Raw genomic sequence first — 19,251 nt, 5'->3', positions numbered from 1 at the left:
CCCCGGGCGGCGGGGGTTGCCCCCGAGTTAAATGGGGGGACCCCACTGAGTCCCTCTCTCTGGGCCTCCTCAGAGGAAGGGAGCCCGTCCCAGAGCTTGAGCATCTCTGCCCCTCCCACCTGCCCGGCCAGGCTCAGCTTCAGGAGCCCCACAGCCAGGGCCTTGGGGGAAGCGCAGACTGGTGGGTCCGGGGGCCGAAAAGCGGAGTCTACCTTCTCAACGGCTGCTTTCCCCAGTCTCCCTCCTGCAGCTCCTTCCGCCACGGCGTCCTTCGGGGGTGGGGGGCACACCAGGACGTGAGCTGAAAGAGAAAACCAAGCCGGGTCGGCTCTCTCTCCCACCCCAGAGCGGGGCCTTGTATTTCAGAGTGGACATCCCAGAGCACTGCCTCTCCCTGAGAAGTCCTCTAGACAGCCCTCAGGCCCCCAGCAGGACCACCATCCCCAGGCCTAGAAAATGCTGTTGAGATCACACGTAGTTCTCTTAAAACTAACCCTTGCCCTGTGGCCTGGAACATAACAGGCTCAAGGTAGGAGCCGACGGAAGGAGTCCACCCTCCTACCCTTAACCTCCATCGTGACCACAGAGCTGAAGACAGCCTGCTCTGCTCCCGCATGGCCAGGCCTTGCGTACTCTGTATTCTTCCTTTCTTGTCCCCAGCCCTGCCCTCTCTCCTCCAGGCTGCAGACCCTGCCCTACCTGCCAGCTGATCCCAGGCCCTGGGGCTGAGCTCCGCCTGAAGAGGCGAGGGCTTACTTCAGTGGTTCTTTCTCTCTAAACAGAAAAGAACACGGAGTCAGAAGACTGGAGGATGACCCGCCCACGTTTCCAGCCTTCTCCTTCCTCCTGCCCCCAAGCCTAGCGATTCACCCGACTATTGAGGAACAGGAGCACCCCAGAAGCCAATTGGAATTTATGACTGTGGAACTGGAGAGCAGAACTTTCGCGTCTACCGCCCCACTGGGCCAGTCCTCCGTGGAGCCACCATCAGCAGGAGGGGTTAGTTGGCAGGCCAATTTTTCCAGTTAGCTGGGTCCCAAGGAGTTAATAGGCAACTGCTTCCTTCTGGCAAGGCCACAGCAGACCAGGCCCGGCCAGATGGTCCCAGATTTGGCCTTTTCTCTCCTGACAGGAGGTCCAGGGGCATTTCAGTCGAGGAGATGGACCGTCTGAAGTCAGGGACCTGTCAGTCCCACATCAGCCACAAATTGGGTGCACAACGTTGAGCAAGTCATTTACGTCTCCCTGTCCCTCAGCTTCCTGCACCATTAACAAGAGCTAGAAACACTTGAACTGCCAAACCTTTGGGGCCATGGAGACTTCCGAGTGAGTTAATGTACGAGAAACCCCTGGGGAAGAATAAAGCACTGATCGTATAACAGCAAGAGTTGAGCTGGCGTTAATTGAGCAGTTACTCTGTGCTGAGTGCTTTACAACGGTTATCTCATTTAAACCTCACAGAAACCTCACAACCAGTCTGTTATTAATCCCAGTTTACATATGAATAAAAAGATTACATAATTTGCCCACAGCCTCTCAGTAAGAGCGGAGGTAGGATTTAAACTCAGGCTGCCCGGCTCCAGACCCAAACTCAACAGTGAGGACCAGTCAGCATTTGAGGGCCCATTTTATACGTGTCAGCCCATTTCACCGGTAGTCATAATTAGGCACCACTGTGACCCTCTCAGCTAGCCCAGCTATCGAGGAAGGGCATCACAGAAATGACTCTGCTTCCTGCACAGGCCCTGGGCTTCCCAGGGGGTCTTCTGATATTCCAAACCTGGGGGAACCCAAGGACTGAGAAGTCAGAGCAGAGGCACAGAGAAAGACCCAAGTTCTCGGCTTGCCAACCTCGACGTATTCAAGGGGCACACTGCAGGCACACCGCCCACACCCTGGAAGAGACGTGGGGTGCACAGGCGAGCGTGCGTGCTCACTGTCTCAGCCATCTGATCCTCCTTTCAGGGAAGTGAGAGAAGCAGCGCCGGGGGCTAGAAGATGCTTCCACAGCAGAGAATATCACTCTTCAGCTAGGTCCCCCACGCTAGATGGGCCCAAAGGCACAAATGAACATTTCCAACAGTACGTTCTTCAGAAATATTTGCTGATTTTTCAGTGTTTTCTTGGGCATAGAGCCCCTATCATCAAAGGACACTAGTCAGCGGGGAAGGAAAAGTCCAGAAGTTTCCCAATCTTCACCCCTGGTAAAGGCCACATGGCTCCAGAATAGGGAAGAGTTAACTTTCTGGCCACTGGAGACAGTGTCCTGCCCGCAGGGACTGCCCAGCCAATGGCATTCAGTGCTGATGATGTCATGCTCCTCCTGCGCCTTCTATTGGGGACTGGACAGCGAATCCTGCTGGAGGTTCAGGCAGCGGAGCTGCCGAGGCTGGGCGGGGGGCAGCGGGAGAGGGAGGGGGAAGGGAAGGCAAGCAAAGCAACGCAGAGCTGCTTCTGCCTCATCCCTCTCTCCACTCCCCCTGCACCTTCCAACAGAAGGGACCCTGGGGACCACCCCGCACTAGGACAAGCAAGGCAGAGAAGTTTTGGTCCAGAGGAGAGGCTGGGAGTCCCATTCCCAACTGGAGAAAACAGACATTCGGCCTGCCCACTAGGCATACAGTGAACAGGGTAGCAGGGGTGAGGGGCCAGCGTGAAGCATGCACGCGCACACACGCGCACACACACGCACATACCCATGTACACCCCCGGGCCTGGGCAGGGACAGGGGAGAGCGGCAGCCTCCTTAGCGACACCCTTCCTCCTCCACCCTAGACTCTTCTGCCTTACCTGCCTGAGGACTGGAGGTCTGTTTCCAAGCTGCTGCCCATAACTGCTCCATCTACCCCACTGGGCTCTCTGTGGGAGGGAGAAGAGGCAGGCAGAGCTGTGGGTAGCACCCAGACCCCAGACCCCGCTCCTGCTTCTCTGTAAGACCTAAGCCACATTGGGCTCTGGAACCGGAGGCTGTGGCCAGCGTCTTTGAAGAGCTCCAAGTTCCCCCTACTTCGAGGGGGAACCTCTCAGGGCTCCCTTGCAAGTCCCTCCCAGCCTCCCTGGAGCCCAGGCAGCCCTCGCCCGCCTTCAGCTTGGCTGTAACCCAGCGCAGTAGTTTCTCCCCCACCCCAGCCCGTGGCCCAGTCAGTTTCTCACGGTTGGACCCTGTTGGAGAATCGGCGGCGCCAGAGCATGGCCAAGGTGCTGAGCAGGAAGAGGGTAGTGCACATGGCTCAGCTGCCCCATCCCCTCCAGACCGGGTCTGCAGGAGAAGGGCCAAGATGGCCCCTGCCAGCTCTCCCAAGCCCCTGCGGTCCATCCTGAGGCTCCTGCTGGCGATGGATTAGGAGGCTCAAGCTGATTAGTGGGGTCAGCAGACCCGACCTTGGGAAGACTGATTAACCTCACTGGACCCAGGTCCCAGGTTGTCCCCCCCAGTGGCAGGGTAAATCGACCTCAGTCTGTTCTGGATGTAGGTATAACTAAGCCCTGGGCCTGACCCTCAAGGGGCTTAGAGTCTAGACAAACGCACTGGCAAGTTAAACAAATGACCACCGCAGAGAGACTTAGGCTATTAAAGCTACCTACAGAGCACGCTGGGAGTTGCACGCATCAGGGGAATCTTCAGAGAGGAGCTGGGCTCATCTGTATTTGCAGGAGCTCAAGGAAGGGTGGGCCCACAGACAGAAGACTCCGCCAGGGCTGCAGATGGGAAAGCACAGGGCATGTTCTGGCAACTGGAAGTTGAGTATTGGAGGAGTCATGATGTCACAGGGGAGGCATCGGGAGGGGAGGAGGAGAGGGGAAGAATATAGATGATGAAGCCAGAAAGACAAGGGAGGCCAGAGAGTGAAGGGCTGGCTAAGCGGTTCACTTCTAACCTCTGGACAGCCGTTTCCAAATGTTTCTGATTACATACCTTCTTCAGTAAAAGGCAGAATCTAAGTGTGCACTCAGGAAAAGGGATATATGCATCCACTCATAAATTATGTACTATATTACTGTGCAAATACAGTCCCGCACCAGAGACATACATAAAACTTGTAAAGGGTGAGATGCAAGTGAATAGAATCAAGATTTCTCCTACTTTCTGTCCACATCCCAGGGGAACCTCTTGGGCAGCCGTTTGGATGGCCAGTGCACTGGCTCTTGGGAAGCTATCAGAGGTGGCCCAGGCAGCATGCGGAGCACAGGCCAAAAGAGAGAACACGGGTCTGAGAGTGGTGTAAGAAACTAAGCCCACACACTCTCCTCCATCCCTCTCCAAGACCCCCAGAAGAGGGCATTAGAGTTTCCCTCCCTCAACAGAGACCTGAGCGCCAAGAGGCCTCCCGCCCAGGATTCCAGTAACGCCCAGGATTCCAGTAACGTACTGGAACCCTGGGCTCCAGCAAGGCCCGGAGCTAGGGCTGTGCCAGGGCTCTCTGCTTTGAAATAGAATTTTTAAAAATAAGCACGTAAACCAAAGCTGAAGAGGAGAGCCGCCACCTCTTGCCATACTTGAGCAGTGGACAGACTTGGGAAGGGCAGTGTCACCAGGGAGTCTTAGGGAGAACTGGACACACCCCACAAGAGCCGTCACATGTGTCACATGTTTCAGATGCTTGCAGCCTGGGTCTGGCCTCAGGCTTCAACTGGGAGTCAGAGGTGGGACCCCCTCTGTACCAGAACCGAGCAGCTGCTTGCAGGGTGGGGACCAGGTGGCTCTCAGAGGCACAGTCCCCACCTCTGGTCCAATCCCCTTCCCTGAGAAGGCCACCAGGACAAGAATTTGTCTCCTCCACCCACAGAACCCCTCCCTAATCCAGGTCCTGGTGGCTGAGATGTCTCCAGCGCCCTGGGCCTCCCCCCCCAAGACTTCCTGACAACCCCACCGACCCACCCACCGCAGGTCCGCTCTGCCCGGCCCAGCGGCCTCTCCTTCGGACTTTGCTCCCCCAGGGCCAGAATTAGGAGCGGCGCCAGGTTTGGGCCTGCCTGTGTCATCAGTAAGCCACCCAGGGCCTTCTTTCTGACGCCACGTGCGTGCCCCGAGGGGGAGGAGTGCTGGCGGGAAGGAAAGGAGAGCGCAGGCCTCTGGCGCTCAAGTTAGACAGCCGCCCCCCATCCCCGCATTGGTGTTTTCCTGTAAGGTGTTGGCGTAGGGAGATGACCCCAGTCCTAAACCCTCCAGAGTCTGGGGTCCGGAGCTCTGGGTGTGGCGCCGCGGCCCCCCGGCTGGCTCGGGAGAGGCCGGGAGCGAGCGGGAGCTCAGCTCGGACCGCGGCGCCTTTGGAGGGGCTCGCGTCCGTCCCCTCGGGCTGGCGGCCACGCCGCAAATGCCTCGGAGTGTTCGACTTAGAGTCAGTTCCCCGCCGCGGGAAGGGGGCACACAGGCACACGCCCCGGCCTCGCCCGCCGCGTGAGCCGGGACCCGGTGCCCCCAGACCCGCACGCGCCGCGGCGCACTCCCGTGCGGCCCGCCCGCCCCCTCCTCCCGGGACCCCCCCAGCACACCCGCCACACCTACGCCCCGCCCGGCAGCCAAACTCCGCGATGGCCTGGAGGACGGGCACCCCGCCCAGCCTTCACCTTGCCGGAACTGGCTCACGGACAAGGGGTTGGGGGTTTGGAGCGGATCTTTTTTTTTTTTTCACATTTTTCCAGCAGACCACATCCCCGCCCCCCGCTCGCGGTCCCCCGCCCCCTGCACATATACCCTACACACACACACACACACACGCGCGCACACACACACACACACACACACACACACACCCGGCGCGCACAGACACGCTCCCTCCCTCCAGCGCGCTCTACCACTCGCCCGCCAGCGGCACACGCAGCCGGCCCCGGCTCCCCGCGCCCCGCCGCCGCCGAGCGTAGCCGGGCTGGGCTGCGAGCTGCTTATGGAGAAAGTGCCGGGCGAGATGGAGATTGAGCGCAGGGAGCGGAGCGAGGAGCTGTCCGAGGCGGAGAGGAAGGCGGTGCAGGCGACGTGGGCCCGGCTCTATGCCAACTGCGAGGACGTGGGGGTGGCCATCCTGGTGCGGTAGGTGTCGCCCCGGCCCGGCCGGGCCCGGGGGAGGGACGGCGGCAGCGGCTCCGGGCAGAGGTGGGCTCGGCCCGGGTCCGAGCTCGGGCGCCACCTCCCCAGCTGCGATTGGGGCCGGGCCGGTCGGGGTGCGGGCAGCGTGGGGCGCCTTGGGGTTGGGCGAAGCCCTGGCCGAGCCCTTCCTAGCTCTCTCTGGGCGAGGTGCTCACCAGGAACTAGGAGTCAGACGCAGAAGGAGGGCACCTCCATCTCCCTCCTCTCCCGGGCCTCAGAACTCCTGGCTCAGCCAGCCATGCCTTCCTCACCAGCGACCCCAGCCACGCAACCGAGCTGTTATGGACACACGTTTTACCAGCCTTTCCAATGGGGGCCTTGGGGGCTCCCCATTCTAGAGACAGGAAAACTGAGGATCAGCCAAGAAGGAGGACAAAGAGGAGCAAACCCCTTTCTCCAGCTCAGCCCCTTTCTGTATTCAGAGACTTGGAAGAACAGAGCGAAGGGCGAAAGAATAGAGGTCAAAAGGAGTAGACCCTGGAGGTCCGGTTTCCCCAGCTGGCCCCTTCCTGGCCCTGGGGCCAGGCCAGCAGGGAGCTCCCAGGTGAGGTGCAGGTGAGTGGAGAAGCAAACAGTCCCCTAGGATACAGTCCCTGCCGAGTTTGTTGGAGGGAAAGGGAGAAGCTTCAGGAGACAGGGCCCCACCCTGAAACCCCGATCTGGGGAGAAAGGGTCATGTGTCTTGGGCTCAGGGGTCATTCATGCACCACATGCCCCCGAGGGATGCACACACACACAGAGTGACACTGGTATTCACACACCTACACACCAGTGCACATGCACACCATTCCCATATAGTTAATGTCCCTAAGCCACACAAGCTAGTAATTGACTACAGCTACAGATCGGTGCTCTCTTCCCACACATGCCGGTCCCTGGGGGTGCAGGCAGGGAGGTCCCCTTAACCCTCTGTCCTTGGCAGACGGAAGCTGTCAAATCTAGGGCAGATCTGGAAAGTCTTATTGTTTGAAGATGGGGTGAAACCTCTCTGTGGAAAGGACAGTTGAAGTGCATGCCGGTCTCCCAGTCTTGGCCCCGTCTCTGGCTCCTCTTTTCTCTCCCGCACTCTCTCCCTTGTGCCTCCCCCAAGCCTGGGACCTGCCCAGCTCCATATTGATGTGCCCTGATTCCAACTTAGAAACAGATTTTGGAGGAAAAAGAGCAAGAAGCACTCTTGAGGAGTTCCGGGAGGATTCCTGAGGAAGGGACAGCTATTTGGGCGGCTCCCAGGCCCAGAAACAGCCGGGGGTGGTGGGGAAGCTAAGAGGGGATTTCAGATCCCGAAGCCATCAGACATTGGGAGGTGCAGCTCTGCACGTGCGAGCACCCACACAAGCACACGGTGGACAGTGGAGTCACAGATGCGCCAGACTGCATCCCTGGAGGGCTGCTCTCAGCTGTGTGTCGGCACATGCGGGCCCACCAGGCCTCAGGATGCACCCGGGTGTGCACATGGGTCACCAAGAGGAAACGAGGCAAAGTCCAAAGGACCTTGGAGATATTTTGCCCCGACGCCCTGCCGTTTGCCAGTGAGGACATGTAAGGGATGTGTCCAAGATCCAGCTTCTAGGGTCCCACCCAACCTCCCCAGGAATGGGGGGTGCCGAGGAAGGAACTGAACCCTGAGGTGTTTCTGGAGAGTCTGAGCTCTTGGCAAGGGTTTCATCCTCTCTCTGTGCCCCTCTAGTTCCCCAGAGGGGAACTCGTTCCTCAGGGGGCACTGGGTCTGGGCTGGGGAGGTGGTTACCAAGTGCTCAGGGCTCAGAGGGAGGCCCACAGTTAACCTGAGAAGGCCTGAGATAGCAGTTAGATCTGGGCGGCTGATAACCCCAGGCACACTTCGCCTGACCCCACCTCTGCTGCCGGGAGCCCAGCCCAGCCCAGCTCAGAAGAGAAGCTGGCCCAGCACCCACTCGCCCAGCCCCAAGTCCCGCCAGCCTCCCTTTCCTTTTTCTCCTCCTTCTGCTGTCCGCCCCAGGGTAGGGTGTGTTAGGGGGACTCGACGGATGAGCTTCTCAGATAAGGCCCCTCCCCAGATCCTGTGCCCCTCAGTTTTGTCACAAACCCCTCTTGTCTTTACGCCCCATCAACAAGGACTGGTGGGCAAAGACGGGTGGGCGGGACAGAGCCCGAGACTGTAGCCCTCTGACCGGGCACTCTCACCTCCTCCCTCCCCACTGGGCTGGGGCCAGCCACACCCCAACACTCCCCCTGTGAGGAGGTAGCAGCCTCGAGGATGGTGGCAGAGGATTGTGGCAGAGGGGCGGAGGGGCTGCCCAGACCCCATGCCTCCTCTCCCGGCCGGGAGGAGACCAAGAGGAAACACCCATGCTCTAGGAAGGCTCCCCTCCCGGTTGTAACTCTGCCGCCTTCCCCCTCACACTCAGACAAGCCTATTTCAGGCTCTCCTGGAAGCCCAGATGCCTCTGGAAGCTGAGAAACTCCCCAAGCTGGCTGCTGAGGCTTCTCCCAGCAGCGCAGGCCGGAACTGGGAGGGTCAGGAGTAAACATGGATGGGGGGGGGGCGGGGGGGGGGCGCAGAGAAACGCCAGGATGAAGGAGCAGAGCGCAAGGCCCCTTGACGCCCCTGGCCCAGAAGAAGGGCTCATCGGGACCATCCTTAGGGCCATAACGGGAGACCCACTGGGTCCCAGGCTACCATCCCCGGCAGAGCAGCCTCTGAGGCGGTCTGGGGAAGCCATCAAAGCGGGGGCCGCCCCGGCTCCTTCCTGGTCCTGCCACCCACTCTGCTTGGCCCACTGATGCAACTGTGGGCATCAATTCCTAATCCAGAACGTGGGAATAAAAACAGTGCCAACCTCAGGAGGATATTGCAAGAATTAATGAGATCATATAGTAGGTGCTCAATAAATAGTCCCTGTTATGTTCTCATCAGTAAAGTGGACATAATACCCACTTGGTTGTGGCATTGTATGAAATAACAAGTGGAGATGCTCTGCATGCTATTATTCACCAGCCAAATAGAAATTAGTATTTTTGTTGCAATGCAAAACCTCTGAAGTCAGAGATCCTCATTTAAATCCAGACTGGGCTTTTCGTATCTGTCCTTCATTACGACGCTTCTCCAGAGAAATCCAATGTATTTTCAGCCCCATCGCCTTATTTGTCCTCACCAGTATAGCTGTGAAGTAGCAAGCAGGGGTGCAGGGACTCCTCTCACACTTTTGCATACAGGAGGTTGTGAAGCAATTTGCCCAAGGTCACACTTGGCCTCCGAGAGGGGCCCTCCCGGCTCTCCACGTGGACTGTGTCCTGGTCACTCCCCCGCCAGCCTCAGCCTCGTAGCCTGAAAGGGTGGCCGGGGCCAGATGCTCTCCCTGCATCTGTTCCAGCTCTCAGATCTGAGACCCGACCCCCGGCCCCAAGGGCTGTTTTGGCAAATTACCAGCTCTCTCTAATCACAAAGGGGACACTCCAAAAGTGTGAAACAACCTGAAAAAACAGGTCCAGGACATCCCATCCATTTTCTGAGGCTTCAGTTAAGTTATGTAAGTTCTGATTGAGTCTGGCCACATACCTCCCGCCCCGGCTGGGTGAGGGATCGCAGATGTCATCACCACCATCCTGCAAAGTGCAGGGCTCTGGGCCAAGGTGATGGGTCAGAGTGTGCGTGAGACCCGGGCTCTGCCCTGGGGTTGGGGGACCCAGACGGACACACAAGGAAGAAGCCGTGAAAGGTGGCAGGGAACACCCTAATGGCCTTGGAGGGAAAGCAGGCGCCCTGGGCCAGGCCGGGCGCTCAGGGAGAGGCCCAGCTGACACCGGGGAAGGGGGCGTGGGTCCACCATGTGGAAGGGGGCCAGCATGCCGAGGAATCTTTAATTCATGGTAAGTGAAACTGTTGGGCTGGAGCGTAGGGAAGAATGTGGACCCCATGCTGGAGAAGCGGGTGTGGGACAGTTTCTAAGAAGCCTGGAATCCCAGGTTAAGGAGTTTTGACTTTGTCCGGTAGGCAGTGGGGAGCCATGGAATGTTTTTGAGCATGAGAGCGACCCAGTGAATGTGATATTAGGGGGAAATTAGACAATTTCAGATAAACTGGAGAGGGAGGGGTTAGAAAGCCCTGGGGTCTGCCCCAAGAAGCGCACAGGCTGGTTGGAGAGGTAAGATGTACAGACAGACGTGAAGGACTTACCAGGCCGGTGACATCAATCCATATCTTTAATTAAATCAACTGATGACTATGCAGGCTGAGGAGGGAGGCAGGGTAGTGAATACGGAAGGGATTGGGCTGGGAGGAGGACTGAGTCTCATTTCTTCCCTTCCATGACCTGAGCTAAGTCAGCTAAGTCATTAGGGCCTTCCTTTGTTTAGGAAGAGAGCTCTGACTTCATCATAAAAAAGGGTGGCATTTACTGAGCCCCTGTGTCCACACTGTGCCAGGGCTCCACATGCTGTTTCTCGTTTCATCCTCCCAACAACCACAATGACTCACAACCAAGATAGGAACAGTGATGCCCATTTCATAGATGAGGAAACTGAGGCTCAGAAAAGTTAACTTGGGGGTATAGCTCAGGGATAGAGCATTTGACTGCAGAAAAGTTAACTTGCCCAAGGGCACACCGGCCGGGGATTCCAGAAAGCAGGCTCTTACCCTCTCAGCTGCAACTGGAGCAGGCCTTGAAGGGTGTGTGGAGTTTGGAAAGAAGACAAGAAGCAAGGAAGCTTGCTTCCTTGGGAGAGGAAGCTGCAAATCTGGCGGATAGAAATGGCCGCGACTGGGGAGGGGTCTGCATGTAAGCCAGGTCGTCCAGAGGAAGAGTGTGTGTTTGAGGAACTGCTACACATGGTGGGGTGAGGGTGGGTTCAGCCTCTCCCACCTCCGTACCCGCCCCCGCCATCGTCTGGGCATTTCAGGGTGGGGCCTGAGGCCACCCCCTGCTCAGCACCCACCTGCTGCCTCCTGCCAGGTTCTTTGTGAACTTCCCGTCGGCCAAGCAGTACTTCAGCCAGTTCAAGCACATGGAGGAGCCCCTGGAAATGGAGCGGAGCCCGCAGCTGCGGAAACACGCCTGCCGGGTCATGGGGGCCCTCAACACCGTGGTGGAGAATCTGCACGACCCCGAGAAGGTGTCCTCTGTGCTTGCCCTCGTGGGCAAAGCCCACGCCCTCAAGCACAAGGTGGAGCCTGTGTACTTCAAGGTATGTCACCGGATGGGTGCTGCCACCCACCACCCACCCTGTTCCACCCCAGAGCCCCATAACCAATGACAGCCTGCGGGCCGCTGGGCCACCCAGCCTTTTCCCCTGGCATGGCTGTTCCCGGGAGGGGCAGCAGGATGGGGGCTGCGTCTTGAGGGTGTCTGGTTCCCAAAGCTGCCAGGTTCTTGTTTCATGAACAATCCCCTTGGCCAGACACAGGATAGAAGGGATGCTGGGGGCTCTGGGGGCTGCAGAGGGCAAGATGCCCAGGCATTTACTCCCCCTTCCTTCCTTTGTACCCAGATCCTCTCTGGGGTCATCCTGGAGGTGATCGCTGAGGAATTTGCCAATGACTTCCCACCCGAGACGCAGAGAGCCTGGGCCAAACTTCGCGGCCTCATCTACAGCCACGTGACCGCTGCCTACAAGGAAGTGGGCTGGGTACAGCAGGTCCCCAACGCCACCACGTGAGGAGGCAGCCTCCCTGCCGCATCCTCCCCTGTCCCCTGGCCTCCCACCTCTCCTAGCGCCCAGGGACTGAGCACCGGGGCAGGAACAGTTCCAGGAGGGTGGATCTGGGGTCTGACACGTTAAAGAACAGGCATGATAGGAAAAGGCCGCTCATGCTGAGGACCCCAAACAGATTCTCCTCGGGCAGAGCCTTCCCTTTCCCTAGAACCAGTGGACACTCAGGGCACCCCAAGACCGAGGCTGCCCCGGGCAGAGAGGCTCCAAAGGTTCCTGGCGGGAAGGCTGCTCATCAGGCCCAGAGGCAGCCCAGGCCAACTCTGGCCACTTCCTCCCTGGTACCAATCACATGGGGGCTGTTTTTCATCTAATGCTGACCGCGCTCCCTCCCGCCTCGGCCTCAGCAAGGCTGGAGCCAGGAGAATCACGAGGACACACGCACGTGCCGCAGCCCACCCGGGGCCTGCGTGGGTGTCCCTCCCACGCACACCAGCAGGGGGTTTTATTTCTGGGCTGACCCCGGAGGCTGGGTTCCCAGTTCTGGGGTGAGGGCCCCGGGGGACGGGCTCCAGGAGGATTGCTGGCCTGGTGACTCCAGCTGACTTGGAGCACGAGGGGAGGGCTGGCCCCCAGACTTGGCGGCTGGGAACACTCCGGCCTCCCTGGGCCCCCAAGGGGCTGGGGCTCTGGGAGCTCAATGGAGGGGCGGAGGCAGGGCTGGAGGAGGGAGGGGGGAGAGGAGCGGAGGCGGGAATGGGAAGCAGGGGTCAGCCAGCGGCTCGGGACACGCGTTGGAGAGAAACATTCCCAGCAGTTTCCCAGGGAAAAGGCGGCGTCCCTTCCCCGGGCTCCGAGCTGGTCCGCGGAGCCGGCCGGACCTCCTGCTCACAGGCAACCCCGCGCAGCTCAGCGGAGTAGGTCCCCCGAGGGCAGCCTGCAGAGGCCCGGCCTCCCGGCCTTCCTGCCTCTGACCACACTGGCCCCAGCTGGCTGCCGCTCCCTTCACCACCCTGAGAGCGCGGAGCCCTCGGGGACAGCTGGCAATGGCCAGGCAGCGACTCCAGATGTTCACAGCTGGGCCGGGGCCGCCCCAGACCTCAGAGTGAACGGAAGCAGGCAGGCGATTTTTACCTGCCGGAGCAGGAGGAGGGGAAGGGGGAGGGGAGGGGGAGGGGGAGGGGGAGGAGCTGGCAGAGCCGGCAGCCCGGAAGCAGCCGGAGGGCAGGGGAGGGGTCAGTGGGGGGAAGGGGGCTTGCCCTCCCACGCCTCTCCCCAGGCAGGCTCTACCGCCAAAGATGAGTTTGTTTACAGCCAGGAGACAAGACTTCCTGCTTCTAGAGAAAAGGGCTTTTTTATAGGAGCCTAGAGGGACGGAAGAGAGAGAGCTGGCCCGTGCAAGCCCCAGTGAATCAGAAACACATGGACAGCATTTCCCGACACGAAGCCCTGTCCCCTCCCCTCTCTTGCCCTAGCTGGACCCCTGGGACTTAAATCTCGCCAAACCCCAAGCATTAGGAAACCGCTGAAATCTCTTGCCTCCCCTTTTCTGCTCCTTGTGGACTGAATGGAGATGGGCCACCGTGGGGACTGGCCGGGGCCCTGCGCCCTCCTGGGCCTGAGCACCCCACATTTGGGTTACCACAGCTGAGGGAATTGTCCCCTCATCCCTTTGCACACTCTGGTGCCACCTCTGGTCTCCTGGGAACACGGGTGTGACCCCCCCCCCAAGAGGGCGTGTCTCCCTGGGCCCGGGCCTGCAGACCCCACTACTGCCAGGGTCCATAGGGGTTCGGAGGGCGAGAGAGAGTTACAGGGCAGAGCTCTAGAAGGCCTCCATCCAGCATCTCTTATCAGAGACGCAATAGCGAGCCAGACGCCACTGTTTATTGAACTGTCTCTGCTTCAGGGTGTGCGCGTGCACGTGTGTGTGTGTGTGTGTGCGCGCGCGTGTGTGGAGTCAGGAGGTGGCGGAGGTTGGGGGTGGTGAGTGCAAAGGGGCTGCGTGTGCAGAGAATGCCCATGGGTGGCCCGAGGGGGCACCACAGGCCAACCAGGGAGTGCGCATGTGTCAGAATTAAGAGGAAGAGAGCTCACTGTCGCAGATGGTGAAGCACTTTCAGGCAGTTCTGTCGCTCAGATCCCACGGAGGTGGGCACCACAGACGCGATTCACATTTTAGAGAAAAAGATCTGAGGTTCAGATGGGCCGGCCGAGGTCTTGGCAGAAGAGGGCCTAGAAGCTGGGTCTAGTGGGCTTCTTTCACGGGCCCCGCGTGGGTCTCTGGGCTGGTAGCGTTTGGCCTTGCAGCCCCTGATTCCTCTGCCCTCTCCCCAGGTTCCCTGGTCCCACTCCGAGGCCCTAGTAACCTGTTACCTACATCTCCTATCTCGTCCACAGCCCACCGGCCACGCTGCCCTCTTCGGGGCCATAGGACCCCCTCTCTCCTCCCCCTTCCCTGGCAGCACCTTGAGCAGAAGGCCGAGTTCTGAAGACGCTCCTTGACCCGCCGTCTCTGGGTGCCAAGGAAGCTGGAGGAATCCCTGACTCGTCTTCCCGGAAAGAGGCTGCCTCGGCCTCGGCCACAGTCCCCCTGGAGCCGCCGGAAGGTGGCATCAGCTGCCTGGATGCTGACCCCAGCTCAGCGGCGCAGCGGGTGGCCTGTGGGGTGGGGGACCTTTCCTCCTTGAAGAGCGGGGCACACCCTTCTTAGCTTTTCTACTCACTGTTAGAGACCTAGCTGAGCGGCCGGCGGGAATCAGGGGCAGGTCTGTGAGTCACTGGAGGAACAAACCGGCCCTGTTTCTATCTGCCTGGCCACACACAGGTCTCCACATCACTTATCTAGAATACCACGCACACACGTCTACCGTATATACAGATATATTCTATATACAATCTATATATAAATCTATATATATATATACACATACATATCTATAATGTGTATCAGTAAGGCCCAGAGGCACGTGTGAAGCCTCGGTTCTGCCCTCCGAGGGGTCCTGGCAGCTTCTGGGCAGAGAACAGAGTGTTCCGGCAGAGATGACGGGGTCCCACATCAGCACAGAGAGGACCCGGGCCTGCGTGGGCAGGGTTGGGGTGACCCAGCTTGCCAGCAAAGCCCAGCCCATTCTCTCTGACCAGCTCCCCACATTCCTGCTTTCCACTTCAGGCAGAAAGGATTCGGCGTTCCCTACCTCTGCCCCCCACAAAAGGAGGTGGCTCCCTGACTTGCCCCTAAATGGGCAAGGGGAGACAAGAGGGGGCCAGAAGTTCTGGACAGGACGACTGCAGCAGGGGAGGGGCCATGGTCCAGAAACCTCTGATGCCAGCTCCATCTGCCTTTGCCACTAAGACAGACGGCCCTGGCAGGAGGGGAATCCAGGCTGCTGTCGGTGGGGCAGTGGTGACGGGACCAGATGCCTCCATCTCTTCCTGGGGCTCTGTGGGCTGAGGGCCTTCCCTCCCCTGCCTCTCCTGGCTGCTGGCTTGCAGTCGGCCCTCTCCATCCATCTAGGTCAGCGTTGCTGGGGACCCCCCCAATGTGTGCCCCTTGGTCACGTGTATTGTCCTCAAGGATGTTTTGCTGCTGTGGCTACTGTGCCTGTGTCCTCCTGTCCCATCTTCGTGCAGCCGTCCGTGTAACTGCCTGTCCTCCTTTTGTAGTTTCTGATGTTTGTAACCAGACCCAGCCGTGTCATTAAACAGACTCGTTCTTCCTGTGTCTGTGCACGCTCATTTGGTCTTTTCCTGCCACCTGCCCCTCGCCTCTGTCTCCCCTCCTTAGTTCAAGACTCGGGCCTTTTTCTTGAAAGGCGACCCCCCCCAAGGGTCCCCCTCACCTGTGTCTCAGCCTTGGCTGGTCGCGGGCCCCTCTGCTTGGGGCTCAGGATGGTGGTGGGGGCACCCCGCTTGTTCACTCAGGAGCACAGAGCTGCAGACCGGAAGCTGGGCTCTAGAGGTGGGAGGGCGGGAAGGGAGTCTGTGCTTGTTTAAAAAAGTCCGGGGGCTTTTCATCTTTTGTTCTGGAAATATCCTCCCTCACATGGGGGAGAGAAGAGAGGGAGGACTCAGGGGAGAGATTTTCAGAAAGGAGGGCCCTGCTAGTTTAATGAGCCAAGCAAGCCAATGATAGGACCTTGACCTTCTGGACCTGAGCTGGGCATCCCACTCCAAGAGCTGAGGCCCGGCCTGATACTCCAGGTAGGAGTGGTGGGGCAGCCCCTGGGCGTTTGAGAAAAAGGAAGTCTGCCCTTACTAGCCTTAGGCCCCCAGTACCTTCCCTGAGCTCTCTGTTCCCAGCCCCTTCCATCTCCCACCCCACAGCCTCGGGCCAGGCCTGCCCAGCCCTCACTCATGATGGAGGCAACAGTCAGCAGCATCGACTCCCCGAGGAGGGACCAGGAGGTCACCACCCCCGGTGGGCTGCAGGAGAAGCAGGAAGCAGCCTCTGTCCCTTGGGAGGGCTCCCGGCTGCCTGGGAAGATTCAGCTGACGCACAAGAAAGGTCTTGTCTCCCAGGCCGTGAACTTGTTGAATGCAGGCTGTGCCTTCATCGCCTGGGCCTGGCACAGCAGAGGTGCTGGATAGCAATTCAGAGACTAAATAAATACCACTCTTAGAAAGCCAAACCAGTACCTGGGGCCAAGAGTCAGCTGTGTGCACTGACACGGGCATGCAGAGTGGAGAGGACAGAGCGAGGCAAGGCCTTTCCAGGGAGGCGGCGCTGCAAGAGGCGCTGGACTGTCTCCCTATGCTGTGTGACCTTGGGCAAGTCACTCACACTTTCTGAGCCACGGTCACCTCTAATCTAAAACAGGAGTGAACGTGAGGCCTGTCTTGCGAGGCAGGTACCAGGACCAGGAAGGAGGATGCATGCCACAGTGCTGGGGACATGGGAATGCTCAGGACAGAGTGACGGTCAGGCCACTGGAAGCAGCAAATGGAGGGCGGGGGGTGGGTTGCTGGCCAAGATGAGCGATGACTCTTGAAAGAGACTTCCAGTTCATGGTCCCTGGTGGGCTCAGGCTGAGCCGGAGCCAGAGGGGTGTGGGGACAGTGGCGTTGAGGGGACTAAGAGGAGAAGGGGCATCTGTGGTCGAAGGTGGGGGGTAGTCTTTAGGAAGAAAAACGCCTCCCCAGTTCACTTCGGTTGGCTTGAAAGTGGTGAAGGGGCCTCAGAGCTGGAATCATTCTGGAATGTGGCCCTTGAGAATGGTTCTCTCCACTGCCCAACCCCCGAAAGACAGGACACTGGCAATTAGTGATTCATCCTACACTTGAGCAAGGGATGCTGCTTGAGTAGGGGGGCAGGTAAGGTCCAAACAGAGGTGATGCTGGGCAGGGCCCATGTGTCCTGGTGGGCTGCAGGCTGTGGGCAGGGGGCTGCAGGGTACAGGAGCAGCGACTGGAGTTTTGTTTTGTGCTCTATGCTCAGGGATAACCTTGTCGCCGAAGAGCTGAGCAACTGGGTCAGCTCCCCTTGGCGTGCTCGGGCGGTGAGCGATGGGGTGTCAGGAACGGGGGGTGCAGAGGCTGTGAGGCACCTTCCCGGCCAAGCCGTCCTGGCCGCGCAGCCCCACAGCGACCCCTGCTGGCCTCGGCAGGAACATCACCCGGGAAGCCGCAGCCTGAGCGGCTGGCGAAGTTACCTTCCTATTTTCCTTCCTCTGGGGCCCAACTTCCCCTCTCGCTTTAAAGGAGGTAGTGCCCTAACGGGGCCTGAGGCAAAAAGAAAAAAATGTGCACCCCATGTATACTTATGAAAATATCCTCCCGTGTTTTGACCCAAGTGGAAAAAGTTAATAAATGCTCCATTTTTAAAAAGACTTTATATAAAACCCCACATCTCCCAAGCCATTAGCTCACCTATGTCAACACTTATAAACCCAACTGGGGACACAAGAGCCACGTGGGGTCATTAAAACAAACAACGTCCTGTCTTTGTTTAAAACTTTGAATTTTTTGTTCATCATGGATATTTTTGTTTTAATAAAGGTCTTTTTTTTTTTTTTTTTTTTAACAGGTTTTCTTTCATTTTTTGGGCTTACAGGATCTTAGTTCCCCGACCAGGGATCGAACGCGTGTCCTGGGCAGTGCAAGCGCAGAGTCCTAACCACTGGACCACCAGGGAATTCCCAGTAAATATTTTTTAAAATATTGTATTTAAATATTATTTCCTTTGTTTACTGCCCCCCCCCCTTAAATTTTGTGCCCCAGGCAAGTGCCTCATTCATCTCGCCCTATTCCCAGAGCTTTCCTAGAATATCCTTTTGAGGTACCACAGCTGAAAAACACTCAACCTTGACCTCAAAAAGTACCCCCCACACACTTCCCAGGGCAGTAGGTTTCAGAGTGGCTCAGCTGATACCTTTGATAAAAGAATTGCCACACCAGGGTAAGAGTTTGGCAGTCCCTTTAGGGTTGGAGACACTGGGTCAGAAGGTTTTTGTGGCAGGAAACAGAGGTCCACTCAGGCTCCCAATGTGAGAGGGGGCTGGGGAATTCCCTGGTGGTCCAGTGGTTAGGATTCCACGCTTTCACTGCCAAGGGCCTGGGTTCGATCCTAGGTTGGGGAACTAAGATCCCACAAGCCGTGCAGCGCCGGCCAAAAAAAAAAAAAAGGAAAATCAAAGTGAAGGGTGCTGTATGGTGAAGGACAGACAGGCTGAAGGAAGGGAGTCAGGCCTCCGGGAGTCAGGAAAAACCACATGGCCCAGCCTCGCTAGAAGGAGGGACCCCAGCACAGCTGCCCAGGGGCCTGGGAACTGGGAGGTCACCTGGGAGAGGACAGCTCCAGGCCCCATAACCTCCTGGCCCTCAGTGTGGGCCTGAGTATCCCCACCGCAGCGTGCACAGTCCCTGGGGCTCCAGTCCTCTGGACCCAGCCTCTCAGCCTTCCATGGCTTCCCACTGAGGAACCAGCTCTCAGACTCCCCAGCAGAGAGATGCTGTTTGATCCCACTTTTCTGGGTGAGTGTTTGTGGACAAAGCTCTCATTTGAGGCCACTGTAGAAGCCACTGGCTGCCCTGGGTGAGGTGCCCACCTGTGGTCCAATCGGCTATGGCCATGTGGTAGGGAACGTGGCTACTGCTACAGTACTAGCACCAAGGGCCAATTGCAGTATTTCCCGGCAAAGGACAGAGAGACTCCATCCCCAGACGACTCCCTGTCAACTTCAGTTTCTCGGTCTTAGATTCTCTCTGTCGCACATGAAACCCCCAACCCAGAGCAACCAGCCGCCACCTCTGACCGTTGTCCTTTTCTTTTGTTGCCCTCTTGTTTCAGGCCTAACCCCCACTGTAGCCTCCCCGCCTTCTCCAGTCCATCCTCACACGGCCACCGGCTCAGTGTGCTGGGGACAAAAGGGGCCCTGTTCCTGCTCAAGAGTGTCCAGTGGCTCCGATGACCTCACAAAGACGGTCCGAGCTCCTCAGCCATGGGGTGGGGGGGGGGGGGGGGCCCACAACCTGGCACTGATACACTTCCCTCATCTGAACTGTTGGTCATTCTCCATCACAAACGTGACTTTCTCCTT

At 58.5% G+C, this 19,251-nt stretch overlaps 2 protein-coding genes across 2 annotated transcripts; one reads left to right on the top strand and one right to left on the bottom strand.

The window, feature by feature from the left end:
- Positions 1-230: 230 nt before the first annotated feature.
- PRCD (photoreceptor disc component) lies at positions 231-3,227 on the bottom strand. The gene is made up of 4 exons (XM_068529597.1): positions 3,154-3,227; positions 2,791-2,859; positions 700-774; positions 231-301 (listed from the first exon to the last, which is right to left on the bottom strand). Exons 1-3 carry the CDS (start codon positions 3,225-3,227, stop codon positions 753-755), a joined length of 165 nt encoding a protein of 54 aa, XP_068385698.1. The 3' UTR covers positions 231-301; positions 700-752.
- Positions 3,228-5,778: 2,551 nt separating this feature from the next.
- Positions 5,779-15,429, top strand: CYGB (cytoglobin). Its single transcript, XM_068530339.1, has 4 exons — positions 5,779-6,028; positions 11,017-11,248; positions 11,552-11,715; positions 14,114-15,429. The coding sequence occupies exons 1-4, from the start codon at positions 5,886-5,888 to the stop codon at positions 14,145-14,147; spliced, it is 573 nt and encodes a 190-aa protein (XP_068386440.1). The 5' UTR covers positions 5,779-5,885; the 3' UTR covers positions 14,148-15,429.
- Positions 15,430-19,251: the final 3,822 nt, after the last annotated feature.

The sequence above is a fragment of the Eschrichtius robustus genome, chromosome 20, assembly GCF_028021215.1.
Source record: "Eschrichtius robustus isolate mEscRob2 chromosome 20, mEscRob2.pri, whole genome shotgun sequence".
NCBI lineage: Eukaryota > Metazoa > Chordata > Mammalia > Artiodactyla > Eschrichtiidae > Eschrichtius > Eschrichtius robustus.
Note: the sequence above shows the minus strand (reverse complement) of the source record. Positions and strands in the feature narration are given on the sequence as shown.